At 43.8% G+C, this 25,691-nt stretch overlaps 1 protein-coding gene across 1 annotated transcript in view; it reads left to right on the forward strand.

Moving 5' to 3' along the window:
• Positions 1 to 25,691, forward strand: part of ALK (ALK receptor tyrosine kinase) — a 570,631-nt gene that overhangs the window by 467,958 nt on the left and 76,982 nt on the right. The window contains exons 10-11 of the mRNA XM_054022041.1: positions 15,113 to 15,207; positions 16,303 to 16,446. Coding sequence (XP_053878016.1) covers positions 15,113 to 15,207; positions 16,303 to 16,446 — 239 coding nt within the window. The remainder of the gene's footprint in view (positions 1 to 15,112; positions 15,208 to 16,302; positions 16,447 to 25,691) is intronic.

The raw sequence follows: 25,691 nt of genomic DNA on the forward strand, positions 1-25,691 counted from the left end.
AGCTGCGGGGGGGCCATGCCTGCAGACGGTCAACGTCAGCAAAATGTCTCGTGGCCCTCAAGCAGATTACCATGGGTTGCCCACCACTGACCTAAACTGATGGGACAGCCCCTCTTGGCAGCATAGGTTGTGTATACACTGATGTGCTACAGCAGTGCAATTGCAGCGCTGCAGCATTTCAAGAGTAGACAAGCCCACATCCATTGTTCCATACAGCCTCTTAGGTGCCTAACACATTCAGCCTCAAACATAGATGGTGAGGAAGAGAGCTCTACAGTAAAACAACCATTCATGCAGGTAGGTGTTCAGCATATCCTGCTGGCATATCAGTTCATTCAATGAGGTCACAATCTAGATATATGGCTCTCCTTAAAAATGTCCCAGTTTCTGAGATCTGCAGGGCTGTTTACATGGTCTTTGGCACATACCTTCTCCAGACACTATGCCTTAGTCGATGCCTCTAGATCTGATGCAGCAGTTGGCAATGTAGTTCTCTCCTCCATAATGGACTCAACTCCGAAGCGGTCCCTTCCTTATGGGAGTCACCTGAAGTGGAGCATCCACATGGATGTTACTCGAAAAAGAAAGAGAGGTTACTCACCCTGTGCAGTAACTGTAGTTCTTTGAAGTGTGTGTCTGTATGGGTGCTCCACTACCCACTCTCCTTCCCCTCTGCTTCGAAGTTTCCTCCTGAGACTCAGTGGTGGAGAAACAACCGAGGGCAGTTTGCATACACACCCTGATATAACCTCGGTGAGGGGCATGAGGATATCAACGGCGCATGTGCAGGCCAAACAGACGCTGCTAATGAAACTCTCCAATCAGAGGCGCTTGGGGGTGCACATGTACCTGAAGTAACCAAAGTGGAGCACCCATCAGAGGGACACATCTCCAAGAACTGCAGTTACTCACAGGATGTGAAACGTCTCTTTTTTCCTCAATGTATAACAGTATATTCTGTGGCAGGAAGGACAGTCTCTAATGCCCACCTACTGCAGTTCTGTTTTGTAATGTTCTTCACTCATCCTAATGCCCTACTTTTGAAACACAGTTGGTGATAGGTGCATTAGCAATGCCTGTGATAGAATTGGTGCATGTATGTTTATTCCCTACAGTACCCTCCCCTTTAATAACAACTCTGAATCCCAGCTGCCCTTTTATTGTTGGCTCATAGGTAACTTTCTGAATGAAAGTTCTTTTTAACTTTGCTTGACTGAGATGCCTCTATTTCTCCAAATAATTTCATTCCAACCAGGGGTATCTCTTCTCTCATTTTCCAAGTATTTCTCTCTGTGGTAAGTGCTACCAGTGTGACATTTGTGCTATGGAAGCTATTAAGGCAACTGGGGTCGGTGCTTAGAAAGTTTGCTATTCCATTGGTACTTCAGTCCGGTGCAGGACAAATAATAATTATTCTAGTTAGAGACAGACCTTGGCCTTTAGAGAAATACCATTCTTAAGTAAGAAACATTACCTGTACATACTGGCTCTCTGTGTCTCTATCTCTGAATGTGTGTTTGTACGTGTAGTGACTCTCGTGTTCCTTTTCTCGGTCATCCTTGACTGGAATGGATTTTTGATTGTAGTGATTATGAACCATTCCACGCTATAGCATGAAGAGAGCTGCATGAGACTGGCTGTTGGTTACCTGCACGGTGTCTGTGAGCTGACATTAAAAGCACTGTTGGGATTCTGAATTGTTATTAAAAGGAGGGAGTTGTGGGGACTTAATATAAATACAAGCTTTCTGAGCTCTCCACTCCAGGCAAAATGTTCTCTGCTTCTCCCCAGACAGGAGCAGAACTATTATACACAAAAAATAACAAAGCTATGGAATACAATCTCAATTTAGGTGATGGAAGCAAAGAGAATTAGGGCTATTCTGTACAGGGAAATTTACCAGTATGGCTATACCAGTATAATTATATGTGCTGGTAAATTTCCCTGTATAAATAAGGTCTAAATGAATTCAAGAGAATCCTTAAACTACTCCATCAGGGCTGGAGGAAGTAAGAAGGTAGGGTTAAGATCAAATACTGATGGGTCTGAAGTGAAACCCCGGATTTAAAGATCCTGAGTTTGGGAGGAATTGGGATCCAGATCTAACCTCATAGATCGGTGCCTGTTGCTATAATAGGTTCAGCCAAACTCCCAGATCCAAACTCTCCTACTGTTTGGGGAAATTATTATCTGAATCCATACTTTCTGGCTCAGGCCAAAGAAACCAACCAAAGAAAATGAATTCAGCTTGGCCTTAGATCGCCTTTCTCATCTCTAACTCTCAAGAATTTGAGCTGTCACCATCGTCTCTTGTGGTTTAAGTTTAAATAAAGCATTATCCCTACAGTCAGCTCAGCTGAGGTTGCTCAAAAGGGAGATTTGAATTAGTCTTCCTGTCCACCTAATGAAACATTTCCCGTCTGCTTCAGAAAGAAAGCAAATCCCATGGAATATCATCAGATATTCCCGTAGATCAGCCAAGATTAATTTATTTTTAGCCAACACTCCACCACCTGCCATGCATCAGAGGAACCATTTTAAACATGGTCTTAGGGTTGAACAGGACAAAAGTAGTGACAACAAGGACATCAGCACTTGAATGAAACCAAGAAGTTCCTCTTGTCCTCAAGCTAAGATTTTCCAGGACTCGAGCCATTAAAACCACTATCAACCATCACATTGTTCCTGTAATGGAACTCAGCGTGCAAACATAAAACTGTCTGACTAGCATTTGCAATTCATGTGCAGATGCTGCCGAGTTAGGTTTAATAAGCAGCAAACTCATGGCACAATTGTCAGCATTGATTTTTGTTGTTAGTTTTTTTTTTTTCTTCCGAATATCATCTGCAGTCTCTGTTCAAAACATCTCTGTTTGTAAGGCACAATGTGAACATTAAATCACTTAAATCCATGTTAATCCACAACCTTTGAGCATGCTTATGGTCTGCCAACAGTCACTGCCTTTAGGACTTAATCCCAATGCCTATTAAAGTCAATGTGAATCTTACCGTTGAGTTCAATGGGCATTGGATCAGGGTCTGAGTGATTAGATTAGTGACAATGTTCCTGTGCTACATTTTTTGTAAAGAAAGAGGAAAGAAAAGTCATCCATATTTTTTCTCACTAATATGACATCTCCATCTTCAGTTTTGATTAAATTTTGCTTAATTAGCCCATTAAGCTAAACCACTGAAGCTAATGATTGAAATGTTGGTTGACTAATGAACTTGTTTCAGTGGAATTTGAGAGACATCATATTTCTAAATGAATAGTGACATTAAATCAGAGAGAAAAAAGATGAACTATTTGTTGCAGACATGCTGGTCTCAGGGGACAACATTTTCACTGAAGCTCCATTTGTTTTAGAAAATAAATAAATGAGATTAACATAATCCCACAGTAATCATGGTGGATCTGAAGGTGTTTGACATTTGCATGTTTTTTCTCCATTTGGGACCCTGTAACAGGGTACACTTACACTCCTTGCATCTGGATCTGGGGATCATCTCTTGCTTGGTCTAGCACCCCTTCCACAGGACTCACCACCTTTTCTAGAAGTTGCTGTTGCCCTTTGGGCTTTATCTCTTAAAACATCCTGCAGACTCTTTTGCTATGCTGCCCGCAAACAAGGGCTGGCTCTCTATGTGGTGGGATTGTTGGAAACTTTTCAGAGTCTTCTGCAGCTCTTCTTGCAGTTTCCCAGCCACTGCAGAGGCTTCTCCTGGTCCAGGCTGCAAAACCCTCAAGCCAGCTATAGATCCTGGACAAGCTCCTAAATATGGAAGTGTGGGGTCCCATTCTTGTCTCTTTTCACACTACAAACTGCTTGGAGATCACCTTCTGGTCAAACACCACATGGTTTATTTCACTGTGTTTGCCCAGCAACCTGTACAAACTCAAGCAGCTCTGCACTGACAATATCCTACAATCCTTAGCTCACCTTTATCCCCCCGCGCGCCTTTCAAAAGCCTGCTAATCTCTGTCTTCCCCACAAGCACTTCCCTTCCTGTGTCTTTTTTATCTTGTGGGTAATGGGCTAATTAGTCTTTGGGCTCTCCTCAGCCCCTCCCAATCCAGCAATTAGGCACAGCTCTTCCTAATCAGGGCTACTCCCAAGCAACTGCTTGTTGTTGCAGTGACCAGACTACTGTATCAATTACTGTTTCCCAGTTAAAAGCAACAGAGGGTCCTGTGGCACCTTTAAGACTAACAGAAGTATTGGGAGCATAAGCTTTCATGGGTAAGAACCTCACTTCTTCAGATGCAAGTAATGGAAATCTCCAGAGGCAGGCATAAATCAGTATGGAGATAACGAGGTTAGTTCAATCAGGGAGGATGAGGTGCTCTGCTAGCCATTGAGGTGTGAACACCAAGGGAGGAAAAACTGCTTCAGTAGTTGGATAGCCATTCACAGTCTTTGTTTAATCCTGATCTGATGGTGTCAAATTTGCAAATGAACTGGAGCTCAGCAGTTTCTCTTTGGAGTCTGGTCCTGAAGTTTTTTTTACTGTAAGATGGCTACCTTTACATCTGCTATTGTGTGGCCAGGGAGGTTGAAGTGTTCTTCTACAGGTTTTTGTATATTGCCATTCCTGATATCTGACTTGTGTCCATTTATCCTCTTGTGTAGTGACTGTCCAGTTTGGCCAATGTACATAGCAGAGGGGCATTGCTGGCATACGATGGCATATATAACATTGGTGGACGTACAGGTGAATGAGCCGGTGATGATATAGCTGATCTGGTTAGGTCCTATGATGGTGTTGCTGGTGTAGATATGTGGGCAGAGTTGGCATCGAGGTTTGTTGCATGGGTTGGTTCCTGAGTTAGAGTTGTTATGGTGCGGTGCATGGTTGCTGGTGAGAATATGCTTAAGGTTGGCAGGTTGTCTGTGGGCGAGGACTGGCCTGCCTCCCAAGGTCTGTGAAAGTGGGGGATCATTGTCCAGGATGGGTTGTAGATCACTGATGATGCGTTGGAGAAGTTTAAGCTGAGGACTGTAGGTGATGGCCAGTGGAGTTCTGTTGGTTTCTTTTTTGGGCCTGTCTTGTAGCAGGAGGCTTCTGGGTACACCTCTGGCTCTGTTGATTTGTTTCTTTATTTCCTTGTGTGGGTATCATAGTTTTGAGAATGCTTGGTGAAGATCTTGTAGGTGTTGGTCTCTGTCTGAGGGGTTGGAGCAGATGCGATTGTACCTCAGTGCTTGGCTGTAGACGATGGATCATGTGGTGTGACCGGGGTGGAAGCTGGAGGCATGAAGGTAGGCATAGCGGTCGGTGAGTTTTCGGTATAGGGTGGTGTTAATGTGGCCATCGCTTATTTGTACGGTGGTGTCTAGGAAGTGGACCTCCCGTGTAGATTGGTCCAGGCTGAGGTTGATGGTGGGGTGGAAGCTGTTGAAATCATGGTGGAATTCTTCCAGGGTCTCCTTCCCATGGGTCCAGATGATGAAGATGTCATCAATATAGCGTAGGTAGAGAAGGGGCATGAGTGGACGAGAGCTGAGGAAGCGTTGTTCCAGGTCAGCCATAAAAATGTTGGCATATTGTGGGGCCATGCGGGTGCCCATAGCGGTGCCACTGGTCTGGAGGTATATATTGTCACCAAATTTGAAATAATTGTGCGTGAGAATGTTTCCCAGTTGTCACAGGCCCCCTCTGAATTGAGACCAATTCCAGTCTTGTTCATATCTCCTTATGTAGTTAAGAAAATAAGAGTTCTGGGCCTAGAACAGGGGAATAAAAGTTCAGTGTTTCTGTCACTGACAAATAGAGACAAGACTATCAACTTATTGGCCATACAGGAAGTCTGAACACAATGGGACAAATTCTGCCATCTGTTGTGTCTGTGCAGCCCAAGTTGTAGCAACAATGATTAGTGTTAACTTCAGTGAATGTAACAAAAGACAGAAATTGACCTATTCCATTTACCAGACTTCTTATGTGGCCAGCTTAGATGATAGTTCTGTCCCCATAATCAGAACAATTCTGTGCTGGCAGGAGAGACTGATGAGACATGACTATAAAAGGCAGTGAAGAGCAGACTTCAAAAGATGAAGAGCTTGGATTCAGCCCAGCCAATCACCCAAAACTCCAGAATCAGTAAGGATCAGAATTCAAAAGTGCCTAAAGAAGGAGATAGGCTCCCCGTGGGATTTTCAGTTTCCCTCTTTAGGCATCTAAATACCTTTGAAATCTGGGTCTAAGGGCCTATCTGAATATTTTTGAGTCTGCAAAAGTTGCCTTGAAAACTGGCGTGAAGAGCCTTTCTTTTACCTCTGTGAAATGAATTGGTGGGTCTCAATTCCGCTTCTAATGGACAGATGTCCACATCACAAAAGTCACCTCTCTAACTGGCATTCATTTGGCATCCTCAGAAGAAAGGTGCTTGGGTGAGGGTCATGTTAGAGATAGGGCACTCTATTTGTTTTGGTTTTGAGACCAAGAGAAAGAAGCCTAGGGAGGAATGTCTCTGTTACATCCTGATGGAGACCACTCTTAGATGGGCATCGGACCCCACTTGGTCATCCAAGGGAAGTTCTTCCTCCCAAAGTGCTTGCCCAGCTGCAGTAGAGTCCCTTCACCGGGACAGTCTTTTTCAAGGCCCAAGACTTGAGAGCAGTCCCAGCTTCAGAAACACAAGGATACATCAGCATCAGCTTTTTTCAAGTCCAGAGCAGGACTCCTCTGCAGAATGTCATGCCAGTACCCACAGTGTGTCTTTTGTCTTGCCACTTCCTGGTACCAGTGCATACAGAGAGATCTGAACCCTTAACTGCAGTGCCCTCCTGTCAAGACCTCTTTGGCTGCAATGGAGCAATCATTCCTGATCACTGTAGGTCAGCACCCTGTGTCTGTATGACTACGCCAGAGGCTTATGCCATGGCCAGGGATGTGTTATTCCTGTCAGTACCACCATCCCCATTCCTTCAGAGTGAAGTCCCTCTTCCAGCACCAGCAGAGCTGCCAAGGCCATTGGCACCTGAATGCTTTGTTGTGGGGCCACCAGCTTCAGGCTTGGTACCGGCTCCTTTCGCCTCTTGTAGTCCGGTACCAGCTCCTACACAGCACGTTACCGGCAGCCAGGAAGCCAGATCCAGATCTCGGTCACGAAGGACCTCTCTTAGTACTGTGCCACCGTGGGTCTCGGAATACTTAGAGTGTCCATTGGACCCCAAGGTAGGCTTTCAGGTATCTCAACGCTGAGAGTCCAGAGCTTCCTCCTGATCCCATTCTCATATTCCCTGGTGTGGGTTTCAGAAGATTTCAGCCAGGGGTTGTGATGCAGGGGTCAGACATGCCTGGGGCCTGATACCACACCGGCCCCCTCAATGGCCCTATTATATGCCCTAGGGGACACCTCCAGCATCCAAATCTACATCACCCATACAGACAGTACTGCGGGGTGACAGTCTCTACTGAACAGCCTTTGGACTCTCAAGCTCAGGACTTACTTCAACCTACTTTGGAGCTGCAGCCTGCTGTGGTAGCCCAGGAACAGCCTGAGGAGCTCTTTCTTTTCCCTTCCCTTCAGATATCCTCCTCATTGCCTGATGAGGCTCTGGTACCAGATGACTTCAAGATATATCAGGGGCTCCTCAGGAGAATGGCAGCTTATCTGGGCATTCAAATGGAGCTAGTGGAGGTGAATACCCACAAACTGATCAACATTTTCCATCCCACTTCAGAAGGAAAGATAGTCCTTACCTATCAATGAGGCAATTATGCAGCCAGCCAAAATACTCTGGCAAACCCCATCCTCCTTTCCCCATGTGGCCAAACATATTAAACACAAATACCAACTTCCATCTTAGGGATTTGGATAGTTTTATTGCATCTAGTGTTCTGTGTTTTCAGTTTTTATTTATTTAAAAAAAAAAAAATCCAGGAATTTGTCAGTGTTTATTTTCCAAACATTAAAACCAGGATGAAATCGGGTTAAAAAATAAAAATGAAAACATTGGGGAAAATCAGGGGGAAAAGAAAACCAAAACAACTTTTATAATATACACATTTTACTAGAATATAATTGAAACCTTTTTTTATGTACAAAAGTATTTTTTTGTCTCTCAGAGGTAGTAGTTTTTCCAGAAATCCACATAAATTTCTTCACAGTATCCTCACTCATGTTGAGGTTCATGCTGGGTTCAGACTGCGGGTCACAGTCATCTCCCATTGCTTGCTGAGCATTGTGTTGAAGGTTTTGAACACTTTTTGGTTTTCTCGCGTTCTGGGGTCAGAAAGAGTGCCAGAAACAGCTGGGGTTTCTCACCATATGTTTCTCTTGCAGATTTTGTGCTCAATTCAGCTGAGATTTTGGTTGTCAGGATCCGGTAAACATCTGTATTGGAAATGTGTTGGCAGTGGTCAGAGAAAACGACAATGTTTTCTGTGCATCACACAGTTATTCCAAATTTTCAACAATGAACATTAGCTTGGTGCACAGAAGCTGGCAGTCATTTTGGTTATTTGCCAGTCTCTTCAGAGTTTCTGCTTTAGAACCAACAAACTCAGGATGATTTATGAGATGCATTAGCATAGTCCACACGTGTTATTTACATGACAGGCAGCGAAGTACAAGCTCATGCACCGATGTGGCACAACAGGGGTAGGTAATTGGCAGTTGGCTCTGCGCTTGTCTCACACTGTGTAAAACAAAGCCTTCAACTTGTCTGAGTGCTTGAAAATGGCTCTGAATCCAGTGAGTCAAGATTTCACATTTTTCATTTCTTCTGTAGCAGTAGCTGCTGACTGCGCAACGTTAATCAGATGAGCAGGACAGGTAATATGCGGCAGCTCCAGTTTCTGATTGAGTTTAATCTCCCTTGCAAATTTAGCCGTGTAGGAAGCAGAATCTGTGTTAGTTGTGGCCACATTTTCCCAAGTTAGCTGGTACATCTCAAACATATCAGTTATTGGATTAATGAAACAGGTATCTGCAGAGGAGATGAATGTCACATTAGCACAAAGCAATGCGGGTTTATTCTCTTTGAAAGCAAAAACAAAAGGCCAAGAATCGGCGGTCCAAAGCATCAAGAGACTCATTAAAAATCTGACTAGACACCATATTTCCATCAATTTGTTCCATCCGTTTAGACACTAAAGCATCATTTTCCTTCAGATACTTACGAGTGAGGTTGTCTGCATTAGCAAGGGTTTTTGTTGCTAGACACTATTGTTGCACAAAGTCACCAGTAGACCCCTCTGCTATTAACAGTGGTTGTCCAGTGAAACAAAGAGTATGCATAAATTCATTGACACAATTGTGCTGTGTCCTCTTTCCTTAAAGCCCTGGTGAAACCTCCTGATATTGACTGTTTATCCCAAAGCTCTTTAAGCTTCTTTAAGCTTCTTGTGTCACTTGTGTTCAACATGCTCCTGTCTGTCAATACGAGCACTGACCTCAATGCTGCTGTACTTGCAGCACAAGGCATACTCTTCACTCCCGGCTTTACTTTTCTTGAAAATTTCTAAGCACTGATTTTCCTGTTCGTATTCAGGCACAGATTTGTGGTTTTGCCCCATGTTTACCTTTTCTATCTGTAACTCCCAAGGAGCTTAGCTAGGTTCCTGGGACTCTGTGTGCTGGCAGTTCAGGGAGAGGCACATTGTCCCAGATAGGAAGGGGAAGCCAAGGACAGATTCCGAGTCTACTAAGCAACCAAGAGGGAGAGAGGAGAGGCACCATATAGAACAAGAGGGGCCACTATTGATTGGGGAAGGATTGTAGGCATGCCTGCTTGGGGGAGGGGGCAAAGTCAAATGATTGACAAGGGAAAGCCTGTGAAGAAGAGCTAATCTGACCAATAGGGAGTGAGATACCCTCCCCTGGGAATCCTGGAGGCGGGACAAGCCATTTTGGGAGTAGTCTGGAGCCAGCCACAGAGAGGGAAGAACTAGCTGTGTGGGGATGCAGAAGAACCCAGGCCTAGTCCATCCAACCCCGTAAGGAGATTGGCACTAAAGGAGGTAACTAGGTGGATAGGGGGTATTACACATATTTCTCTGGGGAGGATTGATTGTTTCAATTCAGTGCCGCACTAAATGGACTCAAGTGAAATAGGCAGGCAGCCCCTCTTTGTGAGCCAATCATAGCATGATATTTATGTTGTTTGATTTTCCGACCACCACCGTGTGGGTGTTGTGTGTTTTACACCGTGGAACTGCTTCAGTCCTAGCGCTGCAGGACACAACAGTCACGTAAAGGACTAGTGTTTAACAATAAAAAGTACCCAACAAAATACCAAGTGGATTGATAAACGGGTGTAAATCAGTAAAAACTGAACTCCTTTTAATAAAGAAATTGGTAATTCATCAGTGGAAACCGGTAACAACTGAAAATGCAGAACACTATTTACATCCCACCCCTGACCTTTTAGTAGTGGCAGGGGTGAATGAGAAGAGCCAGCAGGGCTGGGCCAAGGCTACCTCAGAGACAAAGGTGCCTAAAAGCTTGACTGTTCTGGTAGAAAGACTTTTATTCTTCAGCAAATTTACAACTTCATATTGCAATTACCATCAGTTGTCAAGGTAGGACTCCTGCAGCTAGGTGGCAATATCTCAGTTTGTGAGCAAGTTATCAGAAGGTTCCAGAGAACAATTTTAGTCACTCATCTCAGAGAGCTGCCTCATTTCTCAATCAGCTTTGCAGGCTTCTTTGGATGCAGCAGATTCTGCAGCCAAGACAACAGTGATGGTGGTGACTATGTGACTCCATTCCTCCTGATTGTAGTCCTCAGGGATTCTTGCAGATGTGCACCAGGCTGCTAAGGACTTCCCCTTTGAGAGATGTGCAGCGTTCTTATCTAAAACAGAGGATGATTTGTACATGCTAAGGGACTCAAGCGGTTTTGAAATACTTGGGCCTCTACACTCTGGCAACAAAGAGGGCAAAACATTATTCTAATACCAGCCTAGGCAGCAATATTACCCTTACTGTCAGTTGACCAATGTAAGAGAAGGCAAAGGTCCAAGAGGAGGAGACTGATGCCTTCTACCTCCTCAGTTTCTTCGTCTCGGCAACCTGAGGCCTCAAAGCAGTTGATTTGACTCTCGTGTCAAGGACATGCTACTTGACCTGGATCTCACTAGCCCTCCTCCACCTTTCTTGGACAGGTTATGCTATTTCCTACATGTGTGGCAGTCCATCACCTTGGAGCACTAATTCTCCACTTCAGTTTATTTCATTGCTTGTGTCTTATAAAACCAGAATCCCAAAGCACTGGAGAATAGACTGTATGCAAAAGTGATGCATTAGCCAGGATAATGGCCTACTGAGTCTTTTCTGTCTCTCACTTCTGTGGTTTCATTGGATTTTCAAGCAATAAACTTTGATGGCCTGGATAAACCCTGTGCTAGGGCAATAATAATTTATATTCATATAGCACCTTCCATCCAAGGATCAGAACATACTTTGACAAACATTAATTTAGGTATCCTCATAATCTCCCCTCTTCCAGGTATTATCCTTATTTAATATGGAAAAAACTGAGGCACAAGGAGATAAAAGACTTGTCTATGTGATGCAGCAAAGTGCTCTAGAGAAGTGTGATTTACAAAATGCTCTAGCCTGTTGTGCTTTAGTTGTCCCTATGTAGGCCCTGCTGGTGCACTCATTAATGCAGACTAGGTACCTAGAGCACAACACATTAAAGTGCTTTCCAAATCACACTCCTTTAGAACACTTTACATGCCATTTAAACCAGCTCTAAGTGATTTTCCCAAGGACACATAGTGAGTCAGTGACGCAGCCTGTAATATAACCCAAGTCTCCAGCCATTCAGTCCTGTGCCTTAAATGCTAAACATGTTGTGCCAAGTATTGAGTGAGGGGAAGGTGAGCCATTTGGGATGCCTAATGTCACTGTGTCCATTCGTACACCAGTACCTAGAATACTTTGATTATTTTATTCAAAGCATATTGGGGTTTCAGCTTTGGATGGGTGGGTAGAGAGAGGCCTGTGTGTGGGTGCAACACTGGACTGCAAAAGCAAAAAATGTTGTGCAAGGCTTTCCCCAGATTTACCCCCATGCCCGTATTAATTAGGACTCAGGTGATTGACTAGAAACTCCAGAGCTTCTGGCAGTACCAGGTTGTTGCAGCACATAGCTGGGGAGGGAAAGGACTATGCTTCTGTGATTTTTCTCAGGAGTTATTTAGATCGAGCTGTTGCTTCCTAGGTGATAAAGGTAGTTCAGTTCAGAAAACATGTTTATGTTTTCACATCTCATTGAGTTTCCTCTGATTGTTAGCAATGTTTCTCCTTCAGAATATATGCAATTCCCAGTGTCAATCAGCCTCTTTTAAACAGCTACTGCTTCTGTCTTTCAGAACATTTTAAAAATCATTCTATTTTTGATACATTCTCTAGCTCATATCGCCCCTTTCATGTTGAGGGGAGAAACTTCAGTATCACAACATTACAGTTTTCTATTTGCAGAAATAAAGAGTAAAGGAATAAATAAACTCTTCTCTGATCAGGGCATTTGCATGGAGATAAGGGGGCAGATTTTTCTACTCTGTTTCACTCCCTTTATGCCACTCAGGTGGTGCAAAGAGACCACCAGCAACTTTGCTGCTTGTGAATTCCTGGTTGTGCCAGATCCTTTGCCTCTGTCCCCGTGGTCCCTAGCACAGGAAGGATGACATTGGTGGGGACTGGAAGTAGGTGGAGTGGGCTTCACCCCAGCTATCCCCAGCTTGACAAATAGTCTCTTTGGATGTGCCTGCAGTGCAATTAAAAAACCACAGCTGGCCATGTCAGATGACTCATGCTTGCAGAGCTTGAGCTAAGGGTCTGTTTAATTGCAGTGTCGAGGTTTGGGCTCAGGCTGGAGCCTGGGCTCTAGGACCCTGCAAGGAGGGAGGGTCCCAGAGCTCGGGCTGCAGTCCAAGCCTGAACATCTACACTGCAATTAAACGGCCCTTGTCTGAGCCCCATGAGCCAGAGTCAGTTGGCTCTGGCCAGCAGTGGGTGCCTAATTGGAGCGTACATATACCCTGGGAGACCATAGACAAGGAAGACCAGGGTAGACTGTTCTACCCTGGGCTGGGGATAAGGCAGAGAATCAGGAAGCGGCAGAGAATTTGGCTTAAGATCTCTCCTGGTTTTAAGATTTCATATTCTCTTGCTCTTCGGTCCTCACCTGAAGGTATCATTTTTTGTGGCCTTCATACAACCTTTGAGACCAACATCTTGTCCCAGCGTCACAGTTGGTTACTGTTAGAAATTATTCTTGTGTCCTAAGGAAAGGATTATGACTCCAGGCGGCAAATAAGCAGCAGGAACAGATGAAATTGCACAGCTTAGACTCTAAGAGTCAGTTTAAGCCCATGAGTACCCTATATCATTACACTGACTATATATTGTAGAACTGGAAATATTTATTGTAAATTAATATTTTTGCTATATCAGTTGGCTTGAAAAATAATTGAAAATGAATTTGCCATGATATTTCTTCCTGGCTCCCCTCTGAAGGCCAGCTCGGAGCATGAAAGTGATTTAATGCAAATGTATGCTCAGTCTCTTTTGCACTAAAGTAAACAGTTCTACAGTTCCCATAGTCTGCAAGTGGCAAATTCTTCTGTCGTTTGTCTTGCAAGATCTGAGTTAGAGATTCTGAATTTCCTTTTGTGATGAATCAGTGGTAAATGTATACTCCAGTGTAGAGGGCAGCAGATTGATAGTAAAATTTTCAACAGCACCTTAGTGACTTAGGCTTCTAAAAGGTAGATCCACAAAGGGATTTAGGTGCTTAACTGCTTCTTTAGGTACCTAAATCCAAAATTTAGATCCTCAAAACCTCTACTCAGTTGCCACCTAACTTTATAGGTGTCTAAATTCCCTAGGCATCTCCTTGGTGCTTAAAATTCTGCTGCTAGGCATGCGCAAAACTGCCCAAGTCTTGACACCCAGTGCCTAACTCATGTCTAAGCCCTGGCATGTTCCTCAAAGTAGACATCCTCCTGCCTATCGTACATGTAGGACCCAATCCAGAAGGCTTTCTCAGAAGTCCCCTACTGGATGGGGCCTTCCACAAAACACAGTTAGAGGGGGAGCTGGTGGGGGTTCTCCCTTTTTACCCAATAGCCCTGTGGCTAGAGCACTCACCCAGGTTTAGAAATGATGATTTTTTTTTTCAGTGAATAGTTAAGTTGCTGAAAAACGCATTTCTCATGGAACCAAAACTGTTTGTGAATTTGGGTCAGATACAACAAATCTTGATTGGGCCAGAGAGCGAATGGAAGTCATTGTATATAAGCCCAGCGGTTAGGTGGGAGACCTGGGTTTAAATCCCTACCCCACATCTGGCAGAGGAGGGGTTTTTGAACCTCCTCTTCCTTGATTTCTTTGAAAGAAAGGCCTGACCTGGCTTAGGCACCTATCTCCAGGAAAGGGTTCACAGCTGTGAATCCCGAATGGAGGGATGAGCTTCCCTCCGGCCTGAAGTTAGACATCTAACTGCCTTTGAAGGGTAGGAGTTATACCACACTCCTCTCCTCAACATTACTAGCATGGACAGGTCCCCGCTCGGCATGCTGGCTTTTGTGAATCCCCTTCTTGGGCACCTAACTCTCCACATGTATTGAATAGGGAGCCTGGGCACCTAACTCAGGGCTGTGAATCCCACTAGGCGGCAGGGCCCCTAAACATTAGGCAGTTCAATGCTGAGCCTAAGTCATCATGGTGAATCCAGCCCAAAGTGCCTAAGTCACTTTTGAAAAGGGAACCTATGCTCTGAAGTCACACTGCTTTTGAAAATTTTACACTAAGAATCAAGAGAATTGGTTTCTTTTCATGGTTCTGCCCCGGACTTGCTGTCTGAGCTTGGACAAGACACTTATTCTCCTTGTGCCTCAGTTTTGCCTTCTGTAACAAAAGTATAAGCATACTCCCCTTTGTATCTATCTAGGTATTTCTACAGTCCTCATCAGCATAGTACTCAATTGACCTTGCGAGGCAGGGTTCAGTATTCTTTCTCCATTACTATAAGATTGCATGATCGTATGTCAAAGGAGAAGTTTTCTCTTTTCTAAAACTTATCCTTTTATTTTTGGTAACTCGCATCTCCTTAACGTAACTAGATCCCTTTTCTTTTTCCCCATCTGTACAGGTTTTGGCTTCAGATCATCACTTCATGGGAAGAAGAATCCGATGCCATTATTGCTTTTGACAATGTGTCTCTTAGCCTGGACTGTTATCTAACAAGTAAGTATATCTCATTTGCCATTTATTTGTGATTGGGTGAAGGGGTACAGTTGTATTCTAAATCTTTCCAGAAATATCAGGCTAAATCCCTGAAATTGTACCTGTGTGCAGATGAAGGAGACTCTTTCACTACATGCTTTATCAGTTTGCTTGAGCTTTGACTTTGCATTTGAATGGATAATGAGACATATGGTGCAGGAGTGTCCACTGCAAATCCAGATGGTGGCATCACCTGTCCACACAATATGGCTCAAAAGTCAATTTGTGGTTGCAAAACATTCGTCCTTAGCTGGTTTGTTATCTGTGACAAATAAATGAATAGAAATTGGATGCTGCCTGGGAAAAGAGGTAAACTTAGGTATTCTGTGATTGACACTAATTTTGTAAGACCATCAAGTGAAGTGTTCTTGTTGGAATGGGGCAGTTTCATTTGACTCACACAAAGATAGGTCTGAATCAAAACCCAGGATCTAAACTGTCCTCCAAACGTCAAAGAAAGTTTGCATCTAGACCTAAACTTCATGGCTGGCCCAATATCTATAGCTTGCCCAGTCAAAACACCAGGTTACAGAATCTTCTCATGCTCTGGGGAAGTTCAGATTTGGATTCAGCATTTATGGTTGGCCCATCTCTAGCCTCATATGTGGCTAACTATTTAATAGATAAGTGTGCTAAATTATCCCAGTATTTTCCTGCAACCTAGAACAGGAACTGATGTGAAGATGAGATCACCAGACTTTAAATAGCAAATAAATATTGTTAACCTATCTACCATTTTAGTACCTACATGTTGGTGAGGCCCACTCTGTTAGACTGTGTCCCTTTCAGTTCTCTATTTCAGCTTATTAGCTTCATTTGCTTTGCATTTTTGTTCAGCATGCTTTCCTTCTGCCTCCTTTTCCCCTTTGTTTGTTTCAACTCCCACAGCAGCAATAAATTGCCCTTCTGCCCTCCTTTTAATATTGTTTTGCCCTGTGGCTGGCAGACAATTGACCCAAGCAGAGTGGCCATCAGCTGTAACTTACCTCCATTTGCTGAGACACACACTGTCTGAGTCCAGTCATAAACCAGACTGTGGCTTTTTTTGTGTTCTAGTCAATGGAGAGAAGACATCTCGAGATGCAGCTCCGGATTCGAGCAATCTGTTCATCAAAGGAGACAGCCAGAAAAGGACCAGATTGGAACAAAAGATTCTGGAGAGCCTCCAACTCAGCACTGTTCCCATCTCTGGTCCTGCAGGTAGGGAATTTCTCTGGCTGAGAATCATTCCAGGGCATTCAGCTTTCACAGTAGTGCAGATTTCAGTTAAACACAATGGAATCCAGTATAGTTTATTATCAAAGAAAACATATAAAGCCTTTCATAAGCCCCTGGCAAATCAAACAGATCAGAGGAAATCAAGCATCATTAGGTTGTTAATTACAACTAATTTGGTTTGTGAGATGCAAAAGAAAGGAACATGGGTGTGGGGGGGAGGGTGGGAGATTCTTCTCAAATTAGAGTAATGGTCACTTTGAGACTGTATATTTGTTTGGCCTCTTGATTGTTTGGGGGGAAAAGCCATACTCAAAGCAAAATATACAGCGAAGTCCACATCACTAGTCCAATCCATCCTGGTCTAGTCACACACCTCTGTAGCTAATATATCTTTGCATCAGCTAGTGCCACTTCCCCTCTTTTTGGCACTAGATTAAAATAATAGTGAGAGATTTTTAAAGACATCATCTCAGGCTAGTTTTAAGATGCAGCAGTTAACATAAGAATGGCCGTACTGGGTCAGACCAAAGGTCCAGCTAGCCCAGTATCCTGTCTACCAACAGTGGCCAATGCCAGGTGCCCGAGAGGGAGTGAACCCAACAGGTAATGATCAAGTGATCTCTCTGCTGCCATACATTGCCACCCTCTGACAGACAGAGGCTAGGAACACCATTCTTTACCCATCATGGCTAATAGCCATTAACGGACTTAACCTCCATGAATTTATCCAGTTCTTTTTTAAACCCTGTTATAGTCCTCGCCTTCACAACCTCCTCAGGCAGGGAGTTCCACAAGTTGACTGTGTGGTGTGCTGTGTGAAAAAGAACTTCCTTTTATTTGTTTTAAACCTGCTGCCCATTAATTTCATTTGGTGGCCCCTAGTTCTTGTATTATGGGATGAAGTAAATAACTTTTCCTTATTCATTTTCTCCACACCACTCATGATTTTATATACCTCTATCATATCCCCCCTTAGACTTTTCCAAGCTGAAAAGTCCTAGCCTCTTTAATCTCTCCTCCTATGGGACCTGTTCCAAACCCCTAATCATTTTAGTTGCCCTTCTCTGAACCTTTTCTAATGCCTGTATATCTTTTTTGAGATGAGGAGACCACATCTGTACGCAGTATTCAAGATGTGGGAGTACCATGGATTTATATAAGGGCAATAAGATACTCTCCGTCTTATTTTCTATCCCCTTTTTAATGATTCCTAACATCCTGTTTGCTTTTTTGACCGCCACTGCACACTGTGTGGACGTCTTCAGAGAACTATCCACGATGACTCAAAGATCTTTTTCCTGATTCGTTGTAGCTAAATTAGCCCCCATCATATTGTATGTATAGTTGGGGTTATTTCTTCCAATGTGCATTACTTTACATTTATCCACATTAAATTTCATTTGCCATTTTGTTGCCCAGTCACTTAGTTTTGTGAGATCTTTTTGAAGTTCTTCACAGTCTGCTTTGGTCTTAACTAATTTGAGCAGTTTAGTATCATCTGCAAACTTTGCCACCTCACTTTTTACCCCTTTCTCCAGATCATTTATGAATAAGTTGAATAGGATTGGTCCTAGGACTGACCCTTGGGAGACACCACTTTTTACCCCTCTCCATTCTGAGAATTTACCATTTATTCCTACCCTTTGTTTCCTGTCTTTTAACCAGTTCTGAGTCCATGAAAGGATCTTCTCTCTTATCCCATGACAACTTAATTTACGTAAGAGCCTTTGGTGAGGGACCTTGTCAAAGGCTTTCTGGAAATCTAAGTACACTATGTCCACTGGATCCCCCTTGTCCACATGTTTGTTGACCCCTTCAAAGAACTCTAATAGATTAGTAAGACATGATTTTCCTTTACAGAAACCATGTTGACTTTTGCCCAATAATTTATGTTTTTCTATGTGTCTGACCATTTTATTCTTTACTATTGTTTCAACTAATTTGCCCAGTACTGATGTTAGACTTACCGGTCTGTAATTGCCGGGATCACCTCTAGAGCCCTTTTTAAATCTTGGCGTTACATTAGCTATCTTCCAGTCATTGGGTACAAAAGCCGATTTAAAGGACCGGTTACAAACCATAGTTAATAGTTCCGCAACTTCACATTTGATTTTTTTTCAGAATGTGAATGCCATCTGGTCCCGGTGACTTGTTACTGTTAAGTTTATCAATTAATTCCAAAATCTCCTCTAGTGACATCTCAATCTGTGACAATTCCTCTGATTTGTCACCTACAAAAGCCGGCTCAGGTTTGGGAATCTCCCTAACATCCTCAGCCGTGAAAACCGAAGCAAAGAATCCATTTAGTTTCTCCGCAATGACTTTATCATCTTTAAGCACTCCTTTTGTATCTTGATTGTCCAGGAGCCCCACTGGTGGTTTAGCAGGCTTCCTGCTTCTGATGTACTTAAACATTTTATTACCTTTTGAGTTTTTGGCTAGCTGTTCTTCAAACTCTTATTTTCTTATTATATTTTTACACTTAATTAGGCAGTGTTTATGTTCCTTTCTATTTACCTTACTAGGATTTGACTTCCACTTTTTAAAAGATGCCTTTTTATCTCTCACTGCTTCTTTTACATGGTTGTTAAGCCACGGTGGCTCTTTTCTAGTTCTTTTACTGTGTTTTTTAATTTGGGGTATACATTTAAGTTGGGCCTCTATTATGGTGTCTTTGAAAAGCGTCCATGCAGCTTGCAGGGATTTCACTTTAGTCACTGTACCTTTTAATTTCTGTTTAACTAACCGCCTCATTTTTGCATGGTTCCCCTTTCTGAAATTAAATGCCACAGTGTTGGGCTGTTGAGATGTTCTTCCCACCACAGGGATGTTAAATGTTATTATATTATGGTCACTATTTCCAAGCGGTCTTGTTATAGTTACCTCTTGGACCAGCTCCTGCGCTCCACTCAGGACTAAATTGAGAGTTGCCTCTCCCCTTGTGGGTTCCCGTCCCAATTGCTCTCCTGGTTGGTTAGCCCTGTTGCTAAGGTTGTTGCTATGTTGGGTCCAAATTCTTCTCATCAACTTGGCTGTGTTGTGTGGGGGAGAAAAATGTACAATGAATGGGAAACATATCTTACTCATGAGACACTGTAAATAAAATTGCACAGGCAACCTTACTTCTGGCATTTCCTAACTTTTGAGTTCTTGATTTTGCAACCATAACAATATTCTTTTACAGTATTTTTTCTATGTAATTTGCTAGGTCTTTAAAAAAACAAACTGGAAAAAAAATTAATTCCTTTATGTGGCATCACATTGAGATGGGGGTGGGCCATCAGTAGGACTGGAACCTTTAAATCCACCACACTGACCTCTGTCAGTTGAGCTAATGAAGTACTGATAGTGATAGTAGGTTGTCAACCTCTTTGTGGACCACCGCCAGAAGGTGATGACATGCACTTTGCCAGTGGGGTTCTCAGATATTTGCTGATAGCAGAGGCATGGTGAGTCTCAGGAATCTCTGGTTCAATTTTAGATTCTGGAAGGGAGTGTAGTTTTCTGCTAATTTCTCTTGCCTTGTCCTCTCTTGCCCCTGCCCCTGGGTCCCAGTCTCATTTTCGTTACATACCCAGTCCCAGTCTCCACTCCTCACGCTTCTTATCCCAGACTCCTTGCCCAGCAAGTCCTAGTATCCTTCTCCAGGCTCACTGAGGCCCCATCTATCCCTCCTACTTCTAGTCTCTCCCATCCCTAAACCCAGTCCCAGTTTCCTTGTCCCTCCCACCTCTCCATCCAAACTCCATCTGTCCTCCCCACCCCCTTCCTGGCTCCATATTCCAATCTCTTTGCCCAGTTCTCCTTCCACACCCCAGCTCCTTGTGAGATCTATCTCCCCTTCCCCCACTCCTGTTTCCCCCAGACTGGTTCATAATGCCTGTCTCCTTACTCAGCCAGTCCTAGTCTTCCCCTTTCTCCACAGCTTCTTGTCCAATTTCAGTGTCCCCACCCCCACACACACACACACAACCAACTTGCTTCTATTCCCCCCATTTCCATCACTGACTTCCAGTCCCAGTCTCCACTCCTCACAGCTCCCATTCCCAATCTCTTTGCCCAGCCAGGTATAGTCAGTTTCTCTCCTCCCCTATCTCCATTCTCAGTCTCAGCAGACTCCTTGTTCCCTCTCACCATCTTTTGTCCCCTCTGCATTCAAATCAGACAGATCCCTGCTCTTCCTGAGCACTGGCAGATGGGTCATTGAGAGCCCAGGAGAGACAAACTCTCAGGGATTCATTTGCTTGAGTTTCTGTTGTCCATTGCATGGGCAGTTGATTTTCCTAACTGAGGATCAGAGTTAACAAGTTATTTATCTGCCAACTTGAAATGCCATCCTTTCTGCTACCAGATACCCCTCCCCAGTCAGGTTGGGGAACACAGGGCCGTGGGTGGTACACGATTTATAAACCTGGTTAACAAGCTCTGGGATTTATTCATACCTCTTCCTTCCCAGCAGGCAGCTGAACATTTACCATAGAGTAGCACCAACAGAAGGAATGTGCTGCTATTCTCTATAGCAAGCACTGTACAGCAGCAGAATGCAAGAACAAAGGTTGGGAGTTAGGGAATTGGACTAGGACTTGAGATCTAAGTTCAGTTTCTGGGGCTGCCAGAGACTGTGGGTACGTCTTCACTATCCGCCGTATCGGTGGGTAGCAATTGATTTATCCGGGATCGATATATCGTGTCTCGTTAAGACGCGATATATCGATCCCCGAACGCTCTCACCGTCGACTCCGGAACTCCACCAGAGTGAGCGGCGGTAGCGCAGTCGACGGGGGAGCCACAGTCGTTGATCCCGCGCCGTGTGGACTCCAGGTAATTCAATCCAAGATACTTCGAAGTTGCGTATCTTGGATCGATTTCTCCCCCCCCAGTGTAGACCAGCCCTTCCTGTGTGACCTTGGACAAGTCACTAAGGGTAACATTTTCAGCAGCTCCTAAGCAATTTAGGAGCCTAAGTTGCATTTCCAAAGTGACTTAGACACTCATGAAACTAAGTCTTATGTAAATCAATGGTACTTAGGAGCCTAAAATGCACTTTTGAAAGGTGACAGAATCCTAATCCATTTAGGCACCTTTGAAAATGTTATCCTTAATCTCTCTATGCCTCGGTTTCCAATGTATAAGTGGGGATAATTTTATTGTCCTACATCACAGAGGTGTTGTGAGAATAACTTACTAATGTTTGTGAGGTGTTTAGAATCTATGATGTTATGGTACAGAAGAATTTCAAGTATTATAATCGCTTTGTTCTTTCTTCTCACATTCCTCTATCACTTCCCTTTATAATGACCCACATCAAGATCACATCTGTAAAGCCCAAGTATCCTACTGTTAAAAACTCAATCCATTCTGAATGGAGCCATTTCAGCCACCCTGTGGCCACTCTCCCTTATGGGGAGAGTCAAGCTTGTCTGCAAAGAGCTGTGTGGAAGCAAAGAAAGAACTGACAGGAAGGGGATGCAATGCATGACAGTTCGTTAGCAAGAGTCAGGCTAACTGTAACCCTAATAACGCGAGATTTGTAGAAGCAAGGAATGTGTAAGGCAAGTGGAAAAAAACTGTGTAAAAAGTTGTTGCGACCTTGTGTAGATAATGTGTAAATAATATGGAATGTAGACTGAGTCTACATTAGTAAGCAAAACAAAATATCAAAATAACCTATGTATAAACAAAATGCAGCTGTTGCTCATTATTGTCTGTAACAAAAGGTATAAATGCTTGCTAAAATTGTTTACCTGTTAAAAGACCTGCTTAGCTCTCTCCCTCTATGCAATTAATAAAAAGAAAGAAAATAAAGTATCTAATTTGCTGTACCCAAACAAAAAGTAAGAACTGTGTTATTCTCCGACAATTTGGGGGCTTGTTTGGGATAGCAACGCCCGCGGAGGCACCGGCAGCTGCTACAAATCGTTCCCCTTCGAACCCCATGGCACCACAATAGAGGTAGGAGACCTTTTGAAATCTCTATTGGGGTATCAGAGGAGGACTGTCCGTGGGGCCGTCTGTCCCTGTTGGGCTCACGCCATCCGAACTTATTGACTGTGCAGCAAGGTCAGATGCAGAGCGGCGTAGGGGAATTGTTTGCCGCCCCCTGAACGCATATGCGAGGTGCATAGGTATGCACCAGTGCTGAGGGGTTGTTACCGCCTCAGCAGGAGGGGTTTTTACCTATGCACCTCGCATATGCGTTCAGGGGGCGGCAAACAATTCCCCTACGCTGCTCTGCATCTGACCTTGCTGCACAGTCAATAAGTTCGGATGGCGTGAGCCCAACAGGGACAGACGCCCCAAACCACGCCGGCTCCAGGGTCACAAAGGCAGACAGTTGGATCTCACTGGACAGTTAAGCTTTGCAAATGTAATCTCAGCACTGTAACTTGTATTGCCTTTGGTTTGACTATGTCTATATTTCAGCCCCAGCTGTCTGCAATTCAGAGAGGTACCTGGAAACTCAAAATAATGGGCGAAAGGCTCGGGTGGGGGAGGGGAGGGTAGGAAAGGGTACCCATGCTTCTTTGAACCTCAGAAAAGGTTTGTTTTGAATCTTGGCTGCAGGTTCAGGTCACTTATGTTATCCAAGCCAGTTTGCCTGTCCCTACTTTTTACCCACATTGCTATTCCTGGCCCTTTTTACAATGGCTTCTGGCATCTGGACCTTGAATAGCTCCTATGTGCAAAGAGGGGGCAATCTTCACCTCTTTGTACCTGTGGAAACTGCTGTCCCAGAGCCGGAGTTCATACCCAGGAGAGGGTAGACAGTGGTATTACCACCTTCTTCTATAAGGGCTCCTCCAGGAGAGAACAGCAATAACTTCTTGAAGGAACTTCACGGGAACCATTTTTACACAGACTCCCAGAGATGCACTAAGTCAGTACATCTCCCAGGTGCCCCAGCACCAGCCACTTTGAGCTTTTTGTGTTACGGAGCCTCTGCTCTGGATGAACTTTCCAGTGTCTGTGTCCTCTTGTTCAATAAGAGAAGCAGGTCCCTGATCTCTACATTTCACACAGCTTTCATCTCTTGCTTCCTGCATCCCAGTAATGCATTTAAGAAACCTCAGGTTGAGCCTGTCAGGGCCATTAGTTTGATGACTGCATGTTTACAGTTGTGCAAGTGAACCCGCAGCATCAGCACCACCGTGACGTCCCTAAGAGTGCATTGATCAATATGAGCCCAGCCAAAAGTAATTACAGCTAATGTGATCTTTGGCTTTGTGATGGATCACAGACTGTAATGTTTCCTTCTTAACCAATCAGATTAAAACAACTATGTTTCTGTAGCTAGAGAGACAATAAAACTTCAGCTTCAACTCCCTGAACTGACCCAGCTCACACAGCAGGAAGCTCAGCTTAAGAGGTGCTGTTACTCAGTTGCATGAGTATAAATCCAGAGTAACTCCATTTACTTCACCGACGCTATTCTGGATTACATCTGGGTAACTCAGACGGCCTCTAGCCCACAGTCTTTGTTGATTCTGTTCTTGTTCAGGAAAACCTGTTCCAGCAGAAGTAGTGAATGTTCATCACCACCAACCATCCCTATCCATTCTCAGACCAGTACATAGCAAAAGACCTCCTCAGCCCTGTTCCTGCTCATCATGGCTGGAACCTCTCCATGCCTTAGACCCTGTGTGTGACTGCAGTAGCACAGAATTACTATAAATGATATTGAAGTACCCAGAGATAGACTATGACACCAACAGCATGTGAACACACTGACTAAGTGTGTTGCATCCTACTCTAGCATCTGGTCCACATAGATGATGAGAACCCAATACTACTACCGGCTAGTGCAGTTACTCCTCTTCCTCAAGTGTTGAAGGGCTGTGATTTGGTGCTGAAAGTCCTAGAGTTCTGTGATGGCTGGTGATCCTGGGGAAGGCAGGTTTATGACACAAAGTTCATAGAGAACTTGTCAGAGTTGTTGCTTCATCTCCCTCAGGTACTTCAGGGGTGGTTATTAGATGAATGCTGATTGTGTGCTCAGAGCTCTGTACAATGGAGTCTTGACCCTTAAGAACACAAGAACATAAGAATAGCCGTACTGGGTCAGACCAAAGGACCATCCAGCCCAGTACCCTGTCAACCTACAGTGGCCAATGCCAGGTGCCCCAGAGGGAGTGGACCTAACAGGTAATGATCAAGTGATCTCTCTCCTGCCGTCCATTGCCACCCTCTGACAGACAAAGGCTAGGGACACCATTCTTTACCCATCCTGGCTAATAGCCATTAATGGACTTAACCTCCATGAATTTATCCAGTTCTATTTTAAACCCTGTTATAGTCCTAGCCTTCACAACCTCCTCAGTCAAGGAGTTCCACAAGTTGACTGTGCGCTGTGTGAAGAAGAACTTCCTTTTGTTTGTTTTAAACCTGCTACCCATTAATTTCATTTGGTGGCCCCTAATTCTTATATTATGGGAACAAGTAAATAACTTTTCCTTATTCACTTTCTCCACATCACTCATGATTTTATATACCTCTATCATATTCCTCCTCAGTCTCCTCTTTTCCAAGCTGAAAAGTCCTAGCCTCTTTAATCTCTCCTCATATGGGACCAGTTCCAAACTCCTAATCATTTTAGTTGCCCTTCTCTGAGCCTTTTCTAATGCCAGTATATCTTTTTTGAGATGAGGAGACCACATCTGTACGCAATATTCAAGATGTGGGTGTACCATCGATTTATATAAGGGCAATAAGATATTCTCTGTCTTATTCTCTATCCTTTTTTTAATGATTCCTAACATCCTGTTTGCCTTTTTCACTGCCGCTGCACACTGCTTGGACGTCTTAGATAACTATCCACTATGACTCCAAGATCTTTTTCCTGATTCGTTGTAGCTAAATTAGCCCCCATCATATTGTATGTATAGTTGGGGTTATTTTTCCCAATGTGCATTACTTTATATTTATTCACATTAAATTTCATTTGCCATTTTGTTGCCCAGTCACTTAGTTTTGTTAGCTCTTTTTGAAGTTCACAGTCTGCTTTGGTCTTAACTAATTTGAGCAGTTTAGTATCATCTGCAAACTTTGCCACCTCACTTTTTACTCCTTTCTCCAGATCATTTATGAATAAGTTGAATAGGATTGGTCCTAGGACTGACCCTTGGGGGACACCACTTGTTACCCCTCTCCATTCTGAACATTTACCATTTATTCCTACCCTTTGTTCCCTGTCTTTTAACCAGTTCTCAGTCCATGAAAGGATCTTCTCT

Source organism: Malaclemys terrapin, chromosome 3 (genome assembly GCF_027887155.1).
Source record: "Malaclemys terrapin pileata isolate rMalTer1 chromosome 3, rMalTer1.hap1, whole genome shotgun sequence".
Lineage (NCBI taxonomy): Eukaryota > Metazoa > Chordata > Testudines > Emydidae > Malaclemys > Malaclemys terrapin.